This window comes from Nipponia nippon, unplaced genomic scaffold, assembly GCF_047370975.1.
Source record: "Nipponia nippon isolate SJK-2023a ecotype South Korea unplaced genomic scaffold, ASM4737097v1 scaffold_2, whole genome shotgun sequence".
NCBI lineage: Eukaryota > Metazoa > Chordata > Aves > Pelecaniformes > Threskiornithidae > Nipponia > Nipponia nippon.
In genome coordinates this window covers 73,362,214-73,384,337 of record NW_028262336.1, presented here as the reverse complement: position 1 = coordinate 73,384,337, position 22,124 = coordinate 73,362,214, and the positions used below count along the sequence as shown (strand labels likewise).

The following is a 22,124-nucleotide window of genomic DNA, read 5'->3' as shown; positions in this document are numbered from 1 at the left end:
AGCCTGAGGATCCCTGAAGAATACCAGCCTTCACCACCACACGTAGAGTATCTTGTATGTTTGGGCAAGTACCTATTTCTGTTTTTCATAAAGTTCTTTAATATATTGAATTACATCGCATGTTGATCACTTACAAGAGCTATAACACCATCTGAGCTGTGAAGCTCTTCCATTTACCAATCTGCAAGTTAGAATAATTCCTCTCATGGAAAGTCATAGCTAACAAGAGACCAGAAAAAACAAATAGGAAGGTAGAGATTGACTTAATATCTGTGCTGGAGCTGTATTCTGGCAGAATTTATTTTGGAAAAAAATAACAAGTCTGAATGAAATTATTTCCATCCTTAATCTACATGGAATCTGGCACCTGCCACAGGCCTGTTAGCCATAGCTCAGACCTCTACAGATGGACTGCTTACAGCAAAGTCTAGCATGGAACGGATATCAGGTTCCAGGCCTTTACCCTCCTATTTCTGATACCCAGAAGATTGTTAGTTCTGCAAGGAGAATTTGACTTGTGCTGCTGAATAGGCTGCCTGGGTAAACAACTGTTTTAATGAAATGCACGCAGTAACTTGTTAAAAAAACAAAACAAAATTTTGTTTTTTCAACTGGCTAGTTTAGGAAATGAGTCAGGGTAGAGAGAGAGGCCTGAGAGAGAATTCTTTTAAAATGAGAATTAAATTGAGAATTTTTTAAATTTCAATTTTTTAAATGAGAAACTACATAAAGTCTTAAGACAAATTTCACCTAATTAGGAAGACTTTATATGAACTGGAGAATATAAAAGACATTTTGCCCTTTTTAGAAACATGGAGGGGTCCCCCCTGATGCCCCATACTTGTAATTACTCTTTTGGAGATTTAACTCTAAAGTAACTAGCATCCAAAGAAATCTGAACTTTTAAGAAAGAAATTCCACATGACCCTTGTTACCACATATAGAAAGAATTCCCATCAGAGCATCATTTTGCTCGGTAGTAGTAACGTACAGCTTGAAAGATATGTTTCTGATTTCTGTACCCAATTGATCTGTGATACGATTTTTTTTTCTTAGACTAATACAGTTTTGCTTATATAAGAACATACTGAGGAAACACTCCATATATGAATATGAACAGGAACATATGAATATTGTTCCTATGAAGCAACTAGACTACCTGTTTTGAAATACTTCTGTAAAATACTAGTCATCTTAATTTGTCTGTGATTTTTAGTCTACTGTAAACCAAACTGTTCTTCCCTATTAGTACTCTTCCTGGGGTGAACTATAAGAAGTTATCTGAAAAATAGTAAATTTTTTTCAATATTTAATCAGAGTACTACATGGTTAGGTTTAAAAAGGGTTGCATGCAGGGAAAAATGAAATTCGGCAAGGTTTGATCCTTTTGCAAGCTCCACAGGCTTATAATTTTACTCCTGGCTTATGTTCGTTCCATGGAACTACTGAGACATGGAAATAAATTTGCATAGGGTTCAATGACCCAGAAAAAGCAGTATATTCTTTATGCAGGGACTGACTAATGAGAAAAAAAAATAAAGACATTCCAATTTAAAAAATACAAAAAAATACAATTTAGCTCTGACAAACGGTTTGTCAGGTAGACGCTGACAAGAATTTCTAACAAGTTTCCATCAGCAGTAGTCACTAGAAATCCAACTGTTGGCTTGCTCAGAGCAGCTTACATTTTGCTTTGAGTAACATGCTAAATTCCATGTTGGATTGCGAGAATCAGTGATTTAAAGAATATAGCACATAAATTTAAAAAAAAAAATAAAAAAAAAAAATCAATCTGCTATTGGGTGCCTTTGGAAACAAAAAGCACTATATTTCTCATTTCAAGTAATTTCAACTCCTGCCTTCCCAGAAAAAGGCAAGTCTAAAATTTTTGTCTTAAAACTATAGAGCAAAGCAGTACCAGAACTTAGGAGTAAAGCACAGGTACCCTAGGCCTAAACCCAGGCTTAAACCACTAAGTCTTTCATTCGTTTCTCCTAAATCTCTTAGTATAGCCACAATTTGCACAGTCAAATAATTTTGTCATACATCTTCACCATATACAAACTAAAACACAAAAGAAAAATATTTTTTGTTGTACAACTATGCTTACATACCAGGGATTTTTCCAACACAGCTACTGCAAGTAGCGGTCTGTTACTCCCTCCTCCACCTATACTGGCAAATACATAGTGCAGACGTAGCTCTTAATGAGCAAGATTATGAATAATCTTTTCATATAGGCTTCTTAATAGTAAAATTTACTGTAGAGCCAGCACAGATGGATCAGCGAAGACACAAGGAGTGAAACTTATGACAGAAAAAAAGAAAAAAAACCCCAACATTGATGCAAGCCTGGTGTCAGTAAAACCACTTTCATTGCTATGGCATATTTGCTTAGGGAAACTGTAAACCAGCAAAAACCAGTGAATACATTTTCATGATTGCTGGTGTAGTAGCAATCTAAATCAAAGTCAGTTTAAAAAAAAAAAAAATATCTTGTTAACTCTAATAAATAAGCTACATTAGTGTTCATCGTGTCAACTAGCTTAAAAACCCATTTTGCTTACTTTTATTCCAATAGTGGTGTTCAGTTGATGTGCTAGTGATTTAAAATATATGTATATAGTAAATTCTCTAAAGTTGGGACAGCTCACAGAAATTTTTTATTTCCATTTTAGGATAAGGATAGCGGATAAGAAAACAATTATAATATCCATCATATTAGTCAGCCTCCAGATTGAAACACAAAACTTGGAAAAACAAACAGCACTTCAACGTGCATCAATTCTAACACTCTTATGTTTACTTACTTCATTGAAGTGAACATCTTGCATTCCAACATCCTCCATCATTGAAGCCTCTTCATCTATATTAGGTGTGATTACTCTGAAAGCAGTACAACCTTGCCTAAACATCCCTGTCATTGAAAAAGAAAAACAGACAAATTTATTTTTCTCCACCAGGATAACATTAGGCCTTTTTGTAATGCTGGATAAGGCAGAAGCCGTATTTAAATATACTTACCCCCAAATTAATAAATAATAATAAAAAAATCCCGCCTCCCACTGCATGATTAAAATACTAGACCTCACATTACTGTGTAAGTATAAATACGTTTTAAAACCCACAAATTTTAATATCTGGACTCTTACCTACCAAAATGAGTAGTGTCTGAATCTTCTTATTTTATCTTAAGCCTGTGTCTAATCTATCCCACCCTAAGGTAATCAAGGTAAGTTTTACAGTATTTATTTAAACTGGTGTGAAGTCATGCTGGAACTGTGTACACGAACAGGCCCTGGCATATCAGCTTCCCCAGTCTGAACAATGCAAATGGACTGACATCAACCATACAAAATGATCAAAGGATGGCAAACCAGATTATTCAGCTGTAGATGCAGAAAGTCAGCCTACAAGCAAGAAAAAAACCACAGCAATCTAACTTCCTTTACTGAAATAAATATTTAGCAAAAATGGGTTTTAGAATGTTCTAACATGAAACTGACCTCTTTTACCCATTCTGTTTAGCTCTTTTGTATTATATCAGATTGTTGAATTAAGAAATCAGGATTTTTGGCAAAAAACTATTAATTAAAGCCTCAAGAGCAACCAGTAAATACTACAGAAGCACAAGGACTTGCACATATTTATTCCACAGTGTGTTCCTACAAAGATTCCTTCTGCTCAGGTGGGAGCCTGACCACCAGAGCGTGTATTGAATGATTGCCTCAAATGCGTCGTTTTGTTCTGCTCCTGGAAATACCACAGGTAGAAGTTCGACCCTCTATATTACTGAGAGGAAATAACTTTTATGTGACAGTAGACAACAACAGCAGGTCACCCAAAGGAGTCGCAAATTAATACAGATTATCACTAGTTATCAGTTAGTTATTATCAAGCTTCCAAGAGGACACAGCAACTTTGGCAAGCAACTTGGTTTCAGACTTGGTCTCAGAGAAGCTTCTGAAATGACTGGGACAGAGGGGATAGCCTACACACTACACAAGTATTTGGCAAGAGGCACAAAAGGAACAGAGAAAAAGCATCTTGTAGACCCATGACTTTGCTTTATTTTGAACTGTCATGCAAAGGCAAAGCTTAAAAGCTGCAAACATGAATTTGTCTGACTACAAAAACAAAACACTAGCTCAACATCATAATCAGTCTTAACAGATTTCTGAAATTTTCTTCTAGTGATCTATTTTTCTTAATAAAAGCCATATATTTTATTTTCTTAAATCCCTGACTAAGAATTCTTCTGATCCTATAGTTGAAAGATAGTTTTCTACCCTTATCTCAAGGGTCATCAGAAACCCGCTTTTACAGACAGCTGCCTGCACAGAACACCAAGACAGGTGAAGCATTCTGAGCACTATTATCACTGACTCAGCATCTGAAAATTTGTATGAATTTGTTTTGACTTCTCTAGCAATGCCAGGTTTCCCTATATGCAGTGAGAAACTACTTGTTGAACAAGAATATTTACTGATAAGTTTGCTTTAGAAAGGGTCTGACTTCAGCTATTAGCATCTCCAGTGTAAAATTAAAACTTTTACTTTCCTAAAAACTTTACTTCAACTTCATCTGAAATGCTGCCCCTTAGATATGCAAGTATACTCTTAAATATGTGAGTATGCTATCCGGTTAGGTCAGAATTTTTTCCTTGGTGAACACTGAAATGCCTTCAACTTCCTCAGGGAAAACATTGCTTTTCCTAAACTATAATAAAAAATATAAACATTAAAGTAAGATTTCAAAATCATACCTTTTCGTGTGAGATATTCTGCAACCAGTGCTGCTACATGGACGTAGCACATTGCCGCCTAAAACAGAAATAGTAATTGCAATTATAATGGAATTACTAAAAACAAGGTATATAAAGAGCAGCCCTAGCCTGAGATAATTTCTTTGGTTTTCCTTTTTGCTGCTTTGCAGGAGGTGTCCTATGACTGGTGTAAGAATTCTCCATCTCATTTATGCAAAACAACAACTGTGCAAGAGCACTCACTCCTCTTTTACCAGAGCATTGAGTAGCATGGACAGCAGTACACAATCTGAGAGAGACCATGGATCACAAAGTAGGAATGCCATGCTATAATAAAAAAAGACAAATCTCTTTTTGGGATGTATTTTAAGGGTAATGTGAAACAAAAGAGCTATTAATTATTCTACTCAACATTTGATGGTTCTTCTGCTAACCTATTATGTCTGCCTTTTGGTTCCAGACCAAGAAAAATGTAGTAAAAACTGGTGACAGACCATTTGAAAGCAGCGAAAGAAAAAGAGATCTGACCTATGAATGGAATTTGAAGTAATTTGGTTGGTGTAGTCTGGAAAACAGAAGAAAAAGAAGAGGGACAGAGTAGGCTTCAAATATTTGAGATGTTTTATGAAGTTGACACTGATCACTTTTCTTCACAAAAAGGACAAAAAAACAATTCAAGATTCTTCTTTTACTAAAAAGGTTTAGGCTTACAGCAAAGTGTTATTCTAACTGTAATTCTCAATTGAACAGTTTACATATGGAGGCTTCAGAATCTCAGACACTGGAGGTGAAGGAAAAAGGTCAGTATCTGTCAGAAATTATCTCTAATTCATACTTTGTATGGAGCTGGGCTTGGTGATTTACAGAGGTCCTCATCTAGTCGTACAGTCGAACATTCTAAGTTTTTAATCAAAAAATTAAAAACAGACCTGAAAAGGACTAAAAGAGCTTGTCTTCTGAGAGAGCTGAAGTTGATTCCTTCAAAATACAAGCTAATAACAGAGTATTGTATATGTCTTCTGTGTTGCTACCATATACAAGAAAAGAATTCTAGTACTAAGACAGCAGCTACTATTTCTTGGAGATGTTGACTTGCTTACACAATGCTAAGTTTAACAGACATATTTATGAAATTCAATGATGTCATGCAATGTGATTTACTTTCAGATGGAACAAACTTCCAGAAAGAGACAAAATTCATTCTGTATGATGATAAAATACTTACATCAAGACATATAAAAATCCCCACTCCCAACTCTCCTTTTTGCTACAATAAAATATTTTAACAGCACAGTGAAATCCGATAGCTTTCTCTTTTCAAACAAGAAAAATTGTGATTTGTCAATGTTAAGATCGTTAGGATTTTTTTAGTAAGCAGTCTGGAATAGAATCAAGATAATTCTGTAAAGGCAACTGGAGAGGAACTCAAGGAGTGGCTTTAAGCGTTTTAGCAACTGATAACAAAGATATTTTTAAGTAGAAGGTCTGTGTCTTCCATGGTTTGCATTGAGCATTCTTGGCTTAGTAGCATGTCAGCTACAGTAGTTAAACACATACCTTACATTAGTAATCAGAAATGACTTACAGATGTACTTGGGTAGGACAAAAACATTGCAACTAATCTACTAACAACTCACAATTTATTAAAAATGCTTATTATATTACACACAGTACATTCCCTTTCAAGAAAGAAATAAGCTTAAGCTTATTATGATACTAGAACTAGTTTGATTTTTTTTTTTTTCCCTCTTACCTCTGAAAGATCTCCATTTTTCACATGGATCCTTGCCATGCTGTCTAACCACGTCTTCCTTAGTTCAGGTGTACTAGCATAAGACTTTGCCAAACTGTACTGGAGGTCTACAAGCATTTCTGGATCATTCTCATGCTCCTTCATCTGAGCTGTAGCCATCAGTACTGTACGAATCCGTTTTGTTAAATCCTTAACGTCAGAAGGGAATGTAGTGTGCTAAAACATGGAAAAGTTAGTTTAACTACTGCCTTTTTCTGTTCTTTGCATAATAAAAAGTTGAAACATAATTGCAAAAGATGCTATGAAAGAGTTTTCAAGCATCCTTCTAAGTATGGAAAGAAGAATAAAAACAGACCTTTATAATTCTGTCATTATTGGCACAGTTATTGATGATGGAAAGAGACTGCTGAAATCTAGTTCCTCCAATTCCAACAACATCAGCAATTAACTGGCTTACTGAAATAATAACCTTGACAGAAACAAATGTCTTGTTAGTGCATATTTCATTAAATACCCTTGAGATGTACCTATGAAGCAATTACAAAGGAAGTTTTGTTCTTTTTAATTGAAAGATTATTCCCTTAAGTAAAATTATATTTGATTTTTTTTTAAAAGTTATTTGTACAATAACATGTAAATTTAATTCCGTAAATTTAATGCACATGCATCCTCTGGTCTAAAGATTGACTGCTAGGTGAACTAGCCAGAGGTCATAAAATTAGTAAACTATTGTTCCCAGCTTTGTCAGAACACACAATTTTCAATGTATTTGTTTTATTTTAGACTTTTATGTGCTTGTTGCTGCATTCTTTTCTTCTCCAGATGCAACAGGGTATGCCATTTAACAATCAAAATAACATCTACAAAACAGAACACTTGCTACTGACAAATAAAAATTATTTCCTATGAGACACAGGGCTATCCCATTGTTTTTAAGTATTTCCTTGTACTGAACATACTTTTATTGCCATCTTCTTACTCTTAGACTAGCACCATCCTTGCTCGAACCCAAAATAATTTCTTTTATGTCTTTGTCTGACAGGGCTTTGCATACTGGCATGGAACTGCGGATCTACAAATACAATATTTAAAAAATGAAAAATAAAGAAAGTATACTAACTTGCAGATGTGTCCTAACAAAAGACTTCTTCCCTGTGTAATCAAAATTATTTCTCATTAAGAAGTACAGTAACTGTGAAGCTTCAGTACGAATTGAACTCAGTTTGGAATTACAATACTTCAGAATTTCATAGCACAGTGCAGAACACATATCAGCTCTACCTTCATAAAATGTAGAGGGAAACTGAGGAAAAAGTAGAAAAGAAAGAAGTTGCTCATTAAAATTAGCTTCAGTTCTTGATAAAAAAAGCATGCCAAGAAAAATACGAATATATTAATATTCCCAAACTGTGGAAAAAATAGACAATTATAGTAGTTCATGACACAAAACAATTTTTACAGCAATTCAAAGGACAACTATTCCACATTTATTTAATCTGCGATTTTAGTTCTTAAATTTTTACATAGTATATTGTTAACTAAAGAACTGGATAAGTACTTGAAGATTCATTATTTTTAAACTTCTTACCTTAAAAATAAGTGCCCTTAAAGCAATGAAGACATTTTTCAATGCTGTTTCAGACTGATTCTTTTGAAGGAAGCAGAGGTATACATCAAATACTTTCTTCATCAGTGGATTATGCCCGTGATCAGTCAGTAGTTGATTCTTTAAATTGACAGTGAGAAGTTAGGAGTTTTGTACAGTCATACATTCATACTATTCTAAGAACGTACACAGATCATCCAAAGCAGGAAATTAAAAAAAAAAAAAAAGTCTGCATAGTATTACCAAGATGTTTAATAATACAAACATATCTGAATTTTAAATAGATATTTCTAACACTGCATTAATCTTGCTTATAAAGAAAGTGTTGGCTTCTAAATAGACTTATGGAACACAATTGTTTTTAACAGCTGTTAATTAAATCAATTACTATTTAACAGTTCTTTGAGAGGCACACTCACAGTATTAACACACTTTGGTTACACGGCCTTTAGCAGCTCAGACAGTGGAATTTTCTCATAGCAGTACCTCCTACTACATTGCTCTCAAAAAAAAAACAACTTACCCCAAACCAAACCCCCACCCACTCACCATTTTTCATTACTGTCCTCAGACTGAAACTGAAAGGGCTCTTAAGGACGAAGATATTGGTTACTTTTCAGAGTTTTACATGCATCAGTATCCCAAAGCTCAGAGGCATGCATTACACAGGGTTACTCTTGATTTCTGTATCACTGACAGCTGACTTCTAGCCAAACTTTTTAAAAATCTGGTCTTCTCCAGTTTCTCTAGCACAGGTACTGGCTGTGCATCTACTTTTAACAGTTCATATTGCTAATGTTTTGCTCTGGGGACCTGTTTTCTCCCTTTGTCCACTGAGTATATGCACTAGGTTCCTATGGGACTCTAGGACAAAACAATGAGGTCTCTCCTCTTACAAAACACCGAAATAGGTTAATCAATTCAGGGACTGCTCAGTCTAGTCCAGGGAGTCCAGAACCGAGAGGACCATGTTAAGTATTGCTCCCTCTGACTCCACTGGCCCTCCAAAGCAATTCTACTAGGTCTTGCACCTTCTGCAACTCCCCTCTGCACACTCCACTCTTCCTTGTCACTATTATATACAGGCATCCAAACGGTGTGCTGCAAGGCAGCTACATTACTATCTCAAGTAAGTTTTAAGGTAATGTTAACTCAAAGACTCTAGTTTAACAATTTTTTTTAAAAGATTCTTGAGGCGCGGTATAGACCTGGGCTCTTGTAGCATGCCTTAAGCTCTGTCAAACATAGAAGAGATGTCTAACTGCAGATGTCTCCTTTTCAATTCATGGAGATGCAGAAGAAATTCTTCAGGCTAAAGAATTTCAGCATAGCCCTAGGCATTTTGGGCGTTCCTCAATATTGCAAAATTGAAGGAGGCAATCTTCCATTAAAAGCCATCCTGATAATGTGACTTGCAGACCAGAAGAACTCAGTGTGGTTTCAAGCTTTGTGGACGAATAGATACAAATGCTTGCAGGAGACCAAGGATCTCCAAATGCTATGCAGTGAAGCCACAGGTAGGCCATTTTAGAGGAAGCCAGACATAAATGGTTGGATATAAGCCAGTCAGCCTATTTGGTCACAGGAAAAAGTTTTATCTCTTGGAACAGTATACAGATCTCTGTATATGACCCAAACCTAAAGACCTAACTGCAATTTCTAAAAGATGGTAAGGCTTACTACTTCCAGACTGATCGCAAAATAATGAAACGTTGTCTTACAAACCCCTATCTTTATGAAAAAATTGATATATAATCCTTTCTTCAGATGTCACAACATCAGAGGTAGGTACTTCACTAAAACCACCTAGAGTAGCAGGAATTCACACAGGATCAGTTAAAATTCTACCAAGAAGCAGACATAATTTGTGATTTCCCTGCTGTAATAGATAACAGAGATCTGGATCCCCACTAGTGAAAGATGATCTTGAGGAAAAAAAGTTGTCTGGCCTTCTATATAATATGCTAATTATTCCCCAAAGAAGCAGATTGGTATTACTAATCTAGTGGCCTTCTATGATGGAGTGACTGCATCAGTGGACAAGGGAAGAGCTATGGATGTTGTCTATCTGGACTTCCATAAGCCCTTTGATACGGTTCCCCACAACATTCTTGCCACTAAATTAGAAACATGTGGGTTTGATGGATGGACTGTTAGAAGGATAAGCTGGATGGCTGCATCCAGAGTTACACTCAATGGCTCAATGTCCAAGTGGAAACCATTAACAAGTGGTGTCCCTCAAGGGTCTGTACTGGGACCAGCATTATTTAATATTTTCATCAATGACACAGACAGTGGGATCGAGTGCACCCTCAGCAAGTTTGCAGACAACACCAAGCTGAGTGGTGCAGTTGATTTGCTAGAGGCTTCCCTGTAGCATGCCATCCAGAGGGACCTTGACAGCCTTGAGAAGCAGGCCCATGTGAACATAATGAAGTTCAACAAGGCCAAGTGCAAGGTTCTGCACTTGGGTTGGGGCATTCTCCAGTATCAAAATAGACTGGGGAATGAATGGATTCAGAGCAGCCCTGTGGAGAAGGACTTGGGGATACTGATGGATGAAACACTGGACATGAGCCAGCAATGTATGCTTGCAGTCCAGAAAGCTGGACAAGGCTCAGGGGAGAACTTATCACTCTCTACAACTACTTGAAAGGAGGTTGTAGCAAGGTGGGGGGTCTCTTCTGCCAAGTAACAAGCGATAGGACAAGAGGAAATGGCCTCAAGTTGTGCCAGGGGAGGTTTAGATTGGATATTATATTGAAAAAATTCTTCACCAAAAAGGTAGTCAGGCGCTGGAACAGGCTTCCCAGGGAAGTACTTGAGTCCCCATCCCTGGAAGTATTTAAAAGATGGGTAGACGTGGTGCTTGGGGACATGGTTTAGTGGTGGACTTGGATGTGCTAGGTTAATGGTTGGACTTGATGATCTTAAGGGTTTTTTCCAACCTAAACAATTCTATGATTCTACGACAAGGGTTTTAAACTGAACGAGGGTAGGTTCAAACTGGACATAAGGAGGAATTATTTTTACAATGCGGGTGGTGAGACACTGGAACAGGCTGCTCAGAGAAGCTGTGGATTCCCCATCATTGGAAGTGTTCAAGGTCAGGTTGGATGGGGCTTTGAGCAACCTGATCTAGTGAAAGATGTCCCTGCTCATGACCAGGGGGGCTTGACGAGATGATCTTTGAAGGTCCCTTCCAACCCAAACCATTCTATGATTCTATGACTTTATGTATTTTAGTGCAGTTGATTTAATAGAAGCTCCTGATTCTTCTATGTGTTTTGTTTGGATCTTGTAGACTATGCTGGTAATATTCTTACCTACTGTCTCAACACATTACATAAAGATAACCTCGAAGGACTTTCATTCCAAGTGTGATGGGCAGCTGATAACTAAAAGATTAGTCTTCATTCTTCTTTAAATCTTTAAAACTAGGTATCTTCATTTTCAATTCTATCATAAAGTCTGTGTACAGAACTGGTTCTAAAAATCTGTCTAATTAAATTACTAATAAAAAGAATCTCATTATAAATAAGCTCATGTGTTCATAACTAGATTAAAGATAAGACACTAAATTTGAATATTCAAGCAAGGATCTAGATACACTGCTCTAATTAGGGGAGAAACAAGCTAGAGCTATCATCTCTTCTTTTTATAGCTTCACCTTTAATGTCTGAAAAAGCTCAAAAAAACCACAGGAGGGGTATGCAACTGGGTGTGCTATAAAAAGATTCCACAGGAGAGCTACAGTAACTGATACAACTAAAAAGAAGTCCTATTAGTGGACAAATTGAAATAAAGTTACAGAAAAGGAATACACTCAAATTACTGTCAATTAATGAGTGACTTAATATAAAAGCAAGTTCAATATAGAAGTCTGATAGTGTCCAATTATGAACTATGGTTTTGCCATACAATAGATCTTTCACTCCACATGGCCTTTAAAATACAGTTTTACCACTAATATTAGGTAGACACTAAAGTTTCTGGAAATATTTTTACAAAGTTAGGATGAGGAAAGAGGTTTTCCTACAGACTCCTGCTGATCAGTAAGGAGTCTGTGTGCAATGTGTAACTGAAGCCAAAGCATTTTGCTGCAAGAGGTTATCAGCTTTTAAATGACACAATAATGAAATACAATGCTAGAAATGCTAAAAATGCAATGCTATATTACTAGACTATAAAATATAAATATAATTTTAAAAATATTTTTTAAAAATATTTTTTCTGAAAGATAATTATGGGAGGTGTTAACACCAAGTCAAGAACAAACCTTAAAAGCCATTGTGAATAATGACAGAGTATCCAGAATTGTAAGGCAAACTTCAGTGGCAATATTTGCTTCAAGTAAAGACTGGTGAAGAACATCTGCATCTGAATGGCCATAGCCTACAGAAATTCCAAATGAAGTATAAGTGCTGGATATACTCATTTAAATGTTTCTTATTTCCAAAAGACTTGCTGAACTAGGAAAAGATTAACAAGTAAAAAGCCTGACAGAAGTTAGTATTCAATACAGGAAAATAATTCATATGCATTTAAATATCTTTTAAATATGTGCATATGATTATTCTAACATAATTTGCACAAGATCATAAAATATATTAAGTACGAATGTCAACAATAGAAGCATTGAACAGCAGTTAAAACAATAAGTGTCTGATGTTTCATATATATGTGTATATATGTATACACACATGTATATATAAATGTACACAGTTATATACACACACACACATATATATATGCTTAAAATAAGTACTGCAGTAGTATGGAGTTACAGCTGAAAATATGTATTGGTAATTTAGCGATGTTATAACACAATCTCAATCATAAGTCAACCATTATAAAAATACAAAACACTAAGAGCTGAAGGAATACAATCATGTACTATATGCAGCTAAAGACCCAATTAATTAATTCTGCTCTGTAGCAATACCGTGCAACAACTCCATATTTCATAAAAATATGTTATCACTTCTAGCTCCATACTGTATTTAAATGATTTTAAAAACATACCCTGCTTCAGCACTGGTTATAATATGTTGTTTATGTTCCCTAACATTGATTTTTAAGAACCAGATTGACAAATGTATCCTGGTTGCTTTATAAAAATTTGGCCTGGATCATGTACAGTCAACTTAGTGTCACTAAATCAATGACAAGCATGACAAACTTGTTGAGACCAAGAACAGAACAGAAGAAATGACGTTCTTTTATAATGACTCCTGGCCACTTCTTACTGCACCTTCTTGCTTCCCTGGCTGAACTACGCATGCATACCCATAACCACCAGTTTCTTTGGATTTATACATGCTTTCTGTTAGGAAGTATACACCTTTTTCTTATCATCTTTTGCATTCTCTCTGCCTCCACCTCTTCCTCCTCCTATGTATTTTCTTTCTGGTTTCAATCCAACTACATCCTTCACCTTTGTAACGACGGAAAGGAACACCTGGCATTCGGAAGCAAGTTTTAACACAACAGCCTTTTTCCAAATTCAAAGAAATTCAAAGAAAAAACCTTTTTCATAGCAATCACCTTTGGGTGACCAGCAATCCTTAAGTTAGCTCATGGTCTCGGTAATGTTGAAGATACCAAGAGATGACAACTATTTTGAGAACTGCGTTGAGGACAGGGGAAATATTCTTTAAAGAAACAATTTGTTTGCTCTTCCAGATAAGAGGAAAGGTGCAAGATTTATAATAGATACTGTAAAAACTGTAGTCAATGGAAAGGATTCCAAATAGTTCAAGTTTTGTTCTTCAGAGAAATAATTTAGAACAAACAAATAAATAGGTCATTGACTGTTACTCCGCATTGTTACTAGAGACAGAAGTTTTGGGCAGGATGTAAACTCAAAGGAACACTCAATTCGGTTGAGTTAAAAGACGGATTTAGCAGTGCTTTTTCCAGATACATGCTAAAAACTATCCTTGTTACAATTTGCTATTATTTTAGAGAAGCTAATATTGTATTCTTCATGTATAACTAACATACTGGATTTTATTTTTGACAAGTAACTTAAAAATAAGCTATGGAACTACAGTTACCACATCTAATATGGACATCTGCCTGGACACGCACAAGAACATGCACCCATACATTCACACTACTGCAGAGTAACTGGATTTAAAACCATCTAAGAACACTGAAAATGGGATCATCACCAATGACTATGAGCTTGACAACGATCATATACTGCTACTATGGATCAAGGTATATCTCTTGTATTTCCAGTATATTTGCATCTCACTATTCTACTGAGCGTCCTCCTCTCCTCCAGCCCCAATAATACACGTATAAATCTACATTCCTGTAGTTTGTATTGAGATGCTTTAGAAATTTGAACAAAGGGCCTAATTTCTTTCATACTTAAGCACAAAACTATACTGAAATTCCTCACAGATGTGAAATATCACTTACACCATTACTTCAGTTCTCTTCCTTGCTTAAATGATTAGAAAGGGAGAAATTAAGTTTATAATTTGCTTTTATTGACAACTATCTTGCCAAAGAACCATGATTTTAGAAACCCGTAAAGCAAATATTTCCACCAGATACGTCCTTCCTGTGTGTATCCCATACAGGATACCTACAAGATTTATTCAAGTTCTGAAAACTACTTTGGACACAACAATACAGGCAGACTGACAACTGAACAAAACTAAAAGACAACAACAAGTCCAAAAGATATAAAAATCCATTTCACATTTGACATGGCTTTTACAGCAACATATTTTCATTTTGTAAAACCTTGGTCAATACAAGGTGTAATATCCTGGTATTCATTAAATGTCCATTAAAAAAAACTATTATCACTTTACACAGTTGTCTGAATGAGACATCTTCCTTCATAATATCCTTCAGATGGAAAAGAACAGAAAGTTTCTTTTAACATATGCATGCATTTATTAAAATCTTTCAGCTCACTGTTTCCTAAAAATCAGTAGACTTGCCAAGTTCTGGAAGTATGAAATCTCTTTGCACAGAGCCCAGAAACAGCCATGTTATTTATTTCCCAGAGATTTTTTTTTAAAATCAGTCTTTATCTACAAAGTATTTCACCTTACTGAATGCGCAGTCACAGTGTAAAAGCTCTTTCTTTTGTGTGTAAGAAAAATCTAGAAATTATTACGATACAGCAGTTGCAGACTGATGACAAGAAAAAAAAAGTAATTTGCACAGCTATATAGTTTTCTGACATTTTTAAAAATCAAAGAATTGCATTTCTTATATTTAAACAGCCACGAGAATGCATTTATAAACAGAGAAGTTTGGTGGGTTTTTTTTTTTTTCAGTTTTCCACTAGACTATGTGGTAAGTCTTGTGCAATTAGGCTAACTGTTGATTTATATTACAGATAACGAGCTAAAAGATTTTAAGGGACAGTTAGATACGCTTTGGGAAATAAAAGGATGAACACAGTGAACATACAGTTAACTCAAATAATTGCTTTACTGCACACAATTCTTTTCAGTAGCAGTGTTGTATTTTACTGGATTAGTCAACCAGTTTCATTGTTTTTTGAAGCTGAAAATTGAAAAATGGTGCTTCAGAATACCTTACATACAGTATATTTTGCAATTTAAGAGCAGCATGTTTAAAAAGATAGGCCATAAGCAGATTTAGTTTTCAATACAGCAGTCTTACGCAAGCTGACTTCAACCTGATTAAATCTTACCATTGTCTACAGAAATTCCAAGAATACTTGATATCTTTCTCACACTGAAAACAGAAAAATCACTTCATTATTGGACGCTTTTTCACTTCCATACAAACCAAATTATGGGCTTCTACAATCTCCGTAGAAATTCTAAGAAACTTATTTCTCCTTAGGGGATGTCAAAACATGGAGATACGTTCAGAGTGCATATTTTTAGTTTTAGACTAATCATTTATAAGACCAAGTGGGGGAAAAAAATGAAGCTTAATAAAGCAAATAGAAAAAAATAAGTAAATTTTGTAACTAGGTGCAGCACAAAGTTGAAGTGCATGTAATTAAAAAACATTAAAATACAATTTTAAAATACACTCTAGTTAACCATGCTCCATGTTATGGCATCAGCCAGCATTGATTGTTCTAGCATAAGGCAGGGAACAGACCATCAACCGATTCAGCTATTTGTTTGACCTAGAACAACAGAAGTCATTGAAATGCACTGGTGTGGCTCTGGGACCTGTCTCTGGTGTTGTGGTACTGGTTGAGGATGACGAATGTTATCATGTCATGAGACTTACTGTGGTTAAAAGTGAGAGAGTTATCCAGGCTGCTCAGCTGCTGCAATCTGGCATGCATCATTCCTGTTCTGTTACGGGAAACAGGCAATGTCTGAGATTTTCGATCATGAACTATGGATCCCAACCCCTCCTGGTTCCTGCAAGATGGGTGAAATGGGATAGAAGCAAAAGTTAGACATGTCAAACTGCAGCGAGACAGGAAGTGTTAGTTAAGCACAAGAAGTTTTATAGAAAGAATTATAATGCAACCTATTTACTGTTTTATTTATAAAACAAAATAGGTAGCTTAAAAAAAGCACCACAGCAAACTCTTTCTTAAAACCTTAGAGCATGAAAGCAAAAGCGCACACTAGCAGTCGCTCTTGAAGTGCTAAATTTACTTCAGAGCTTCTGAAAACATAAATATTTGAGAACATAAATATTCTGAAAATATTCAGAACCCAAAACTAAATCCTCTATTTTGATTGTAAAAATTTTAGAAAAAAGTTAGAAGCACGCATAGTGGTAAAATTAGAAAGCACACATGCACCAGGAAAGCGGGAATTAACTGAGGTATTATCATGTACATCTTACCCAAGCAGGAAGGGAGAAGAGCCATATACTTTGTTAAACTTGCAGCAATCAAGTGAAGAAAACAGAAAAGTGATCTGTGTTAGCAATCAGTACAGGCTAACTTCCTATTGTGTACCACCACCAGAGCTGATGAAAAATGAAAACCAGTGCTTGAATTACAGAATTCCCTTTTCCCTTTCATTCTCTGTCATTTGTGTATCTTAAGAGTACGTGCATTGATTGTGATATACTTCAGTGTAATGACAATGTGAAAGACTAGAAAGCTATATTTACTGGGAAAATTCAATATCTCTGCAGAACACCAGATGATTTCTACAGCTTAACATTTTTAGCGTTAACATGCAGTACACAGACTAGGTGATCAGTAAACAAAAAGGAAGCGTGGTAGTCTTCTATACAAACTAGTCAAACAAATGAGTTCGAAGAATTTTTACAAAAAGCCTGAAAATTACAGACTCCTGTAAATCCAAAGTTTGAAGTACATTTAAACACAAAGGTTACAACCAAAACCTTAAGAAAGCCAGATTTATTTTGGCCTTTGATTTTTTGGGGGTATGAGAACAGAGATGAGATTTTTTTTTCTGAAAAATCTCTAAGGAGATAGTCAAGGTTGTTGTTTGTAGAAAGAGATTCACATACCATTAAATTTAAATTAAAAACAAAAAAAAGCTAACGTTTTAGTTAAATGCTTTACCACCCAAAGTCAGCAACGACTTTCTCATTGAGTTCAAGAGGGCCAGTATTTCAACCCCACAAGTTTAATTATAACAGTATCACCACGTCAACCACAGTGTAAGGCCTAAACAAGTTGCTATATTTTACTCTATTAAAAAACTACCTCACATTAAAAAAACACATTAATGCAAAGATATTAAAATAATTTAGTACGTGTTTCTGACTCCTGCAGATTTTCTCCTAAACAGCCTTCAGTGGGAACATACAGGTATCTAATAGTACTTCAGACTTCAAATTGAAGAACAGCAGCGTTGGAATGCTCACTACTCACCTTTCAGTAAAAACACTATATAAAATTTCTAAAACATTTCAAAAGGCATGGTTTTATGGCCAAGTGAATAAACAAAACAAATCATAAAATTTCTTCCCCAAAGACACTATTTCAAGGAAAAAAAAAAGTTGTAAAAGATAGCATTTAAGGGGTGGATTTTGAAGTTAATAAACAACACACACACACATCATTCTTAACCAGATAGCAGACTTTCAGACAGGATACAGATTTGTTAACATAGTAACCAGTTACTTACTTCAAACTGTTACGTATCATTTCACCATAACTCTTCTACTCATGCAACTTATTTGTAATAGAGATTCAAGGCATAACATACACACTATTATTCTTAGTGAACAAGACAGCGAAATTTAAATTCCACACAGTACCTGGCTATGTATCGTTTTCCCATGTACTGGAACTGATGTAAGCATACTCTGCAGAGAACACATAAGTCAGAGAAGCAACACTTAAAACAATCTCTTCTAGACTGATCTACATTGGAATTATTCAACTATTATTTTCATTTAACTTTAAACTCTTACATCATAAAACTTCTTTATTTCTCCCACCCTTAAAATTCCCTTCCAGTCCCCAAGCCAAGAAAAGGGAAACATGGCTCTTCTGAAATCAGTCACAGATGGTTGTTGTTTTGGGCAAATTGGGATTAATAGCAAAAGGCCCGTAAGGCTGCCTCCAGAGCACACCTATCTCAACACTCTGAATCAAAACAGCTAGTGTGAGTCTCACACTGACAAGGCAGAAGGGCCAAATGGTGACAAAACAAAACACCTTAGAAAACTGTAAACAGTGAGTTCATCTTGTATAGATTTTTAATATTTATAGAGAAGAAATCTTTAGCCTCAACTGTCACAGACAAAATTTCATTATGTGAAACGAGGCCCACAGTTACAGTTATTTATGAATAAACAGCAATGCAGGACAAGTAACATGAAGGGCAGAAGCAAAGAGATAACCGGACATTACATATATACACATATTCTGCAAAATGTGTATAAGGTTTCAAAACAAGGGCAATACATTTTGCTTCTTTTCCCCTTGGCCTAAACTCTCTTGGTTACAGGTTGGTTTTTTGTTGGGTTTGTTTGTTTGTTTGTTTGTTTTTGTTGGGTTTTTTTGTTGCTGTTTTTTGGGGGTTTTTGTTTGTTTGTTTGTTTTGTTTTGTTTTGTTTTGTTTTGTTTTTGTTAAAGGTCTCCAGGTTCCAGGATAACAACAACAGGGTTTCTGACAGAACTATTTTCTAAAAGGAATCTGCTTTTACAATAAGATGATGATAAAGGCAAGTCCCCCAGAATAATTCTTCATTAAAGAAAAATATCTATACTTCAATATGATGCTATATTTTAAAGAATCATAACGCTACTGGTTCAGATCCAGCATGAAAGTTGAAAGTATAACCTAATTTGCCAGGTGCCTCTGCTTGCCTTCACAGCTGGTAAGGACACAACATTGATGACTAATAAACGAGAAGTCACACTTTCAAATCAAGAAAAATGGTATGAATAGAGGCTGTAAGATTCTGACTCTTTTCCCACTGTAAGTAATTACCCTAATTCAGACCACTTAATGCAACTTCCCTTGTCCCTCAGGTAATAATATTCTAGAAGTTCTTCTTTGAAGTGTAAAACCAAACTGAAAGCCAGTTTTCAGGCTTTCTCTTCCATGTGCCAGTTGTGAATGAGGGAGAAGACTGGCAAATAGTCTTTTCAACTCAGCTCCATTTTGTACTCAAGACCTTAAGTAGGTTAGCTGTCTCCAAACTGCAGAGTCAGAATGGTGTTTGCCTCCCTCAAACTTGTCACTCTATTTGCGAACTAAGCTCAATTCCCCTTTCTGACATCTTCTTGTCTTTTTTTAGATTCTAAGTTTTTCAGAAAAAATTCTTTGCATGGCGAGTACCTACCTACCAGAAACAATGTCTTACTGAGGTAATGAGGAACCACTGTAACGACCTGTATTAATAAAAATCATCATTGAAACGAATGTTACTTGCATTGGCAAAATACTCCTAGAACTGGAAGAGGCAGACTTTTATGAGCCTTGTTCCTGCTCTAGTTTAAGGAACTGTGATATCATCCACTGCACTAATGAGATGGAAATTTTATTCCATGTTCCATGTACTGCTATTGTGATGGAAATCTTCTTTGATAATTAGTAATTTGAGATTACGGATTTGATCACACACCAGTCCTATGCAGCCCTTAAATAAGAAGTATCTAATGGCAAAATACTGTTCACCACTGATTCTGTACAGTTTACACCTCAGGCTTCAGAGAGTCTACTAAGTAGGCTCATTTACTTGTTCAGGTCTGTCTCCGGTACAGTAAATATCATGCCAGATGTACTCAAATAGTGAGTTAAAACCTTATCTACAATATATTCCTGAAGTAGACCTTGAGTAGCACGTTCCATAATACAATTAACAACTGATATTACATTGATGTAGCCTCTACTACAGAAACAGATGTGTCTACCACCACAATAGTGCCTTCTTCACTTTTTATTAATGTATCGGCCAGTTCTCATGAACAAACACACTAAGTGTGCATAGGGAAGGAGTGTAGCCACTGATAACAAATACTGGATTCATCCTGTATCTTTTCCCTTACAGAATGGCAGAAGACACAAGAAGAATGCTAGGAGGACAGTTCATATCCCTTTGTTTCTGAAGTTATGCAATTCAATCAATTTTGATATGCAACCATATAATTTCAGCAGTTCATGTTACAAGATGCATTTAATGCAGACAGGTAACAAGACAGTTGGTTCCTCTTCCATGAGCATGGCAATATTCTGAGCGCTACTTGCTGTTCAGGAACTTCCTGAGATCACTTCTGTGTAGCCTAATTCCAGAAACTATCGTGGAATTGGACAGACATGCAATTGTGCCCATCAAGTTAAGGACTTCTAAACAGACCAAGATGGCATTATTTTTTCAAACAAATAAATAAAAACATATATACACGCTTATATCCAGACTCATGTTTTTAACAGCATAGCAGCACATAGCTCAACAAAAATCTTACTCTGTAATTGTGAAAAAGTCCATGAGTTCAGATTTTGTAGCCTTGTTCCAATATGTAAACAATGCATCTAGGAAAATGAAAGATATTAAAAACAACACAAATGCAGCAAACACACAAAAATATTAAGCAGAAGAGTTAACGTCACTTCCTAGTTTTCACATAATGAGGATTCAGAGAATTTAAAAAATAGTTTGTGGGGTACAGGTAACTATTACTCTCTAAAGTTTTCCTTGAAGCTGATTATACAGATGCACATATCAATGCTCCAAATGAGTTTCTACAATATGTGTTTAATTAATCCATAGTATTCCCATGCAATTTTATATTTTAAATAGTAATAATTGTGTAGTCAGTAGTGACTACAGTGTTCTAAAAATGTAAGACTTCAGAATACTTCGGACTGTTAGTCCTATAATCTGCTTCTTTATAGATTGGTCTCAACATTTTTTAAATTCAAGTTTATGATTTCTTCTTTTTTAATTTACAACGCTTTACTATGGATAGTTTTTCAGCACAGGTTTCAGATTTTCTTTATTAGCACAGTTTTTAAAAATGGCTATATATTTTTTACAAAGCTTATATTTACATAGCCAAGACCTGGTCTCTTTTGCCAAAAATGTTCAAAATTAGCTAACAAATTCAAAATTATTACAAAGGTCTGTGGCAAAGTTTATTTGACCCTTGTTCTTTTCCAGGAGAATTGAGACCAAAAAATCCCCACTGTGTTTATGTAAATTTTAACTTGAATTTCCTCGAAAATCTGACTAATTTTTAGATATTTCAAAGTGTAAAATAGTGAAAAAGATATTTCGGGGTTTTGTTCTTCTTTGTAATTAAAATACATAAAATAATATCGGTGTAATTACACGAAAATCTAATGGTGTGACTGGACATTGAATACTTATTAACCTTTCAATTCTCATTCTTGATTAAGTGGTGTGATAAGTTAGACTTCAAGTACTACATAAACTTGATTTTTAGAAATTAACATTAAAATAGGCAGAGAAAAGAAATTAACTACTTTTGATATGTTTAGCACAAACTGAAAAATTCCAGGTTTTAACAAAAGGGACTTGCCCTCTTTTTTAAATGTTGATCAAGGACAGGGATGATTCTGAGTTGTATA

At 35.3% G+C, this 22,124-nt stretch overlaps 1 protein-coding gene across 13 annotated transcripts in view; it reads right to left on the bottom strand.

Annotated features, from left to right (window-relative positions):
- DOCK9 (dedicator of cytokinesis 9) overlaps positions 1–22,124 on the bottom strand; it is a 134,563-nt gene that overhangs the window by 13,902 nt on the left and 98,537 nt on the right. For 6 of the 13 annotated variants that reach the window (XM_087755815.1, XM_087755821.1, XM_087755814.1 and 3 more), the window contains 10 exons: positions 20,999–21,065; positions 18,340–18,387; positions 16,372–16,508; positions 12,404–12,519; positions 8,107–8,244; positions 7,639–7,821; positions 6,874–6,987; positions 6,519–6,734; positions 4,766–4,823; positions 2,811–2,917 (listed from right to left, as the gene is read on the bottom strand). In XM_087755815.1, coding sequence (XP_087611941.1) covers positions 2,811–2,917; positions 4,766–4,823; positions 6,519–6,734; positions 6,874–6,987; positions 7,639–7,821; positions 8,107–8,244; positions 12,404–12,519; positions 16,372–16,508; positions 18,340–18,387; positions 20,999–21,065 — 1,184 coding nt within the window. Of the gene's footprint in view, positions 1–2,810; positions 2,918–4,765; positions 4,824–6,518; positions 6,735–6,873; positions 6,988–7,638; positions 7,822–8,106; positions 8,245–12,403; positions 12,520–15,814; positions 15,859–16,371; positions 16,509–18,339; positions 18,388–20,998; positions 21,066–22,124 lie in introns of all 13 variants that reach the window. The other 7 variants (XM_087755826.1, XM_087755818.1, XM_087755824.1 and 4 more) reach the window with 2 other exon arrangements.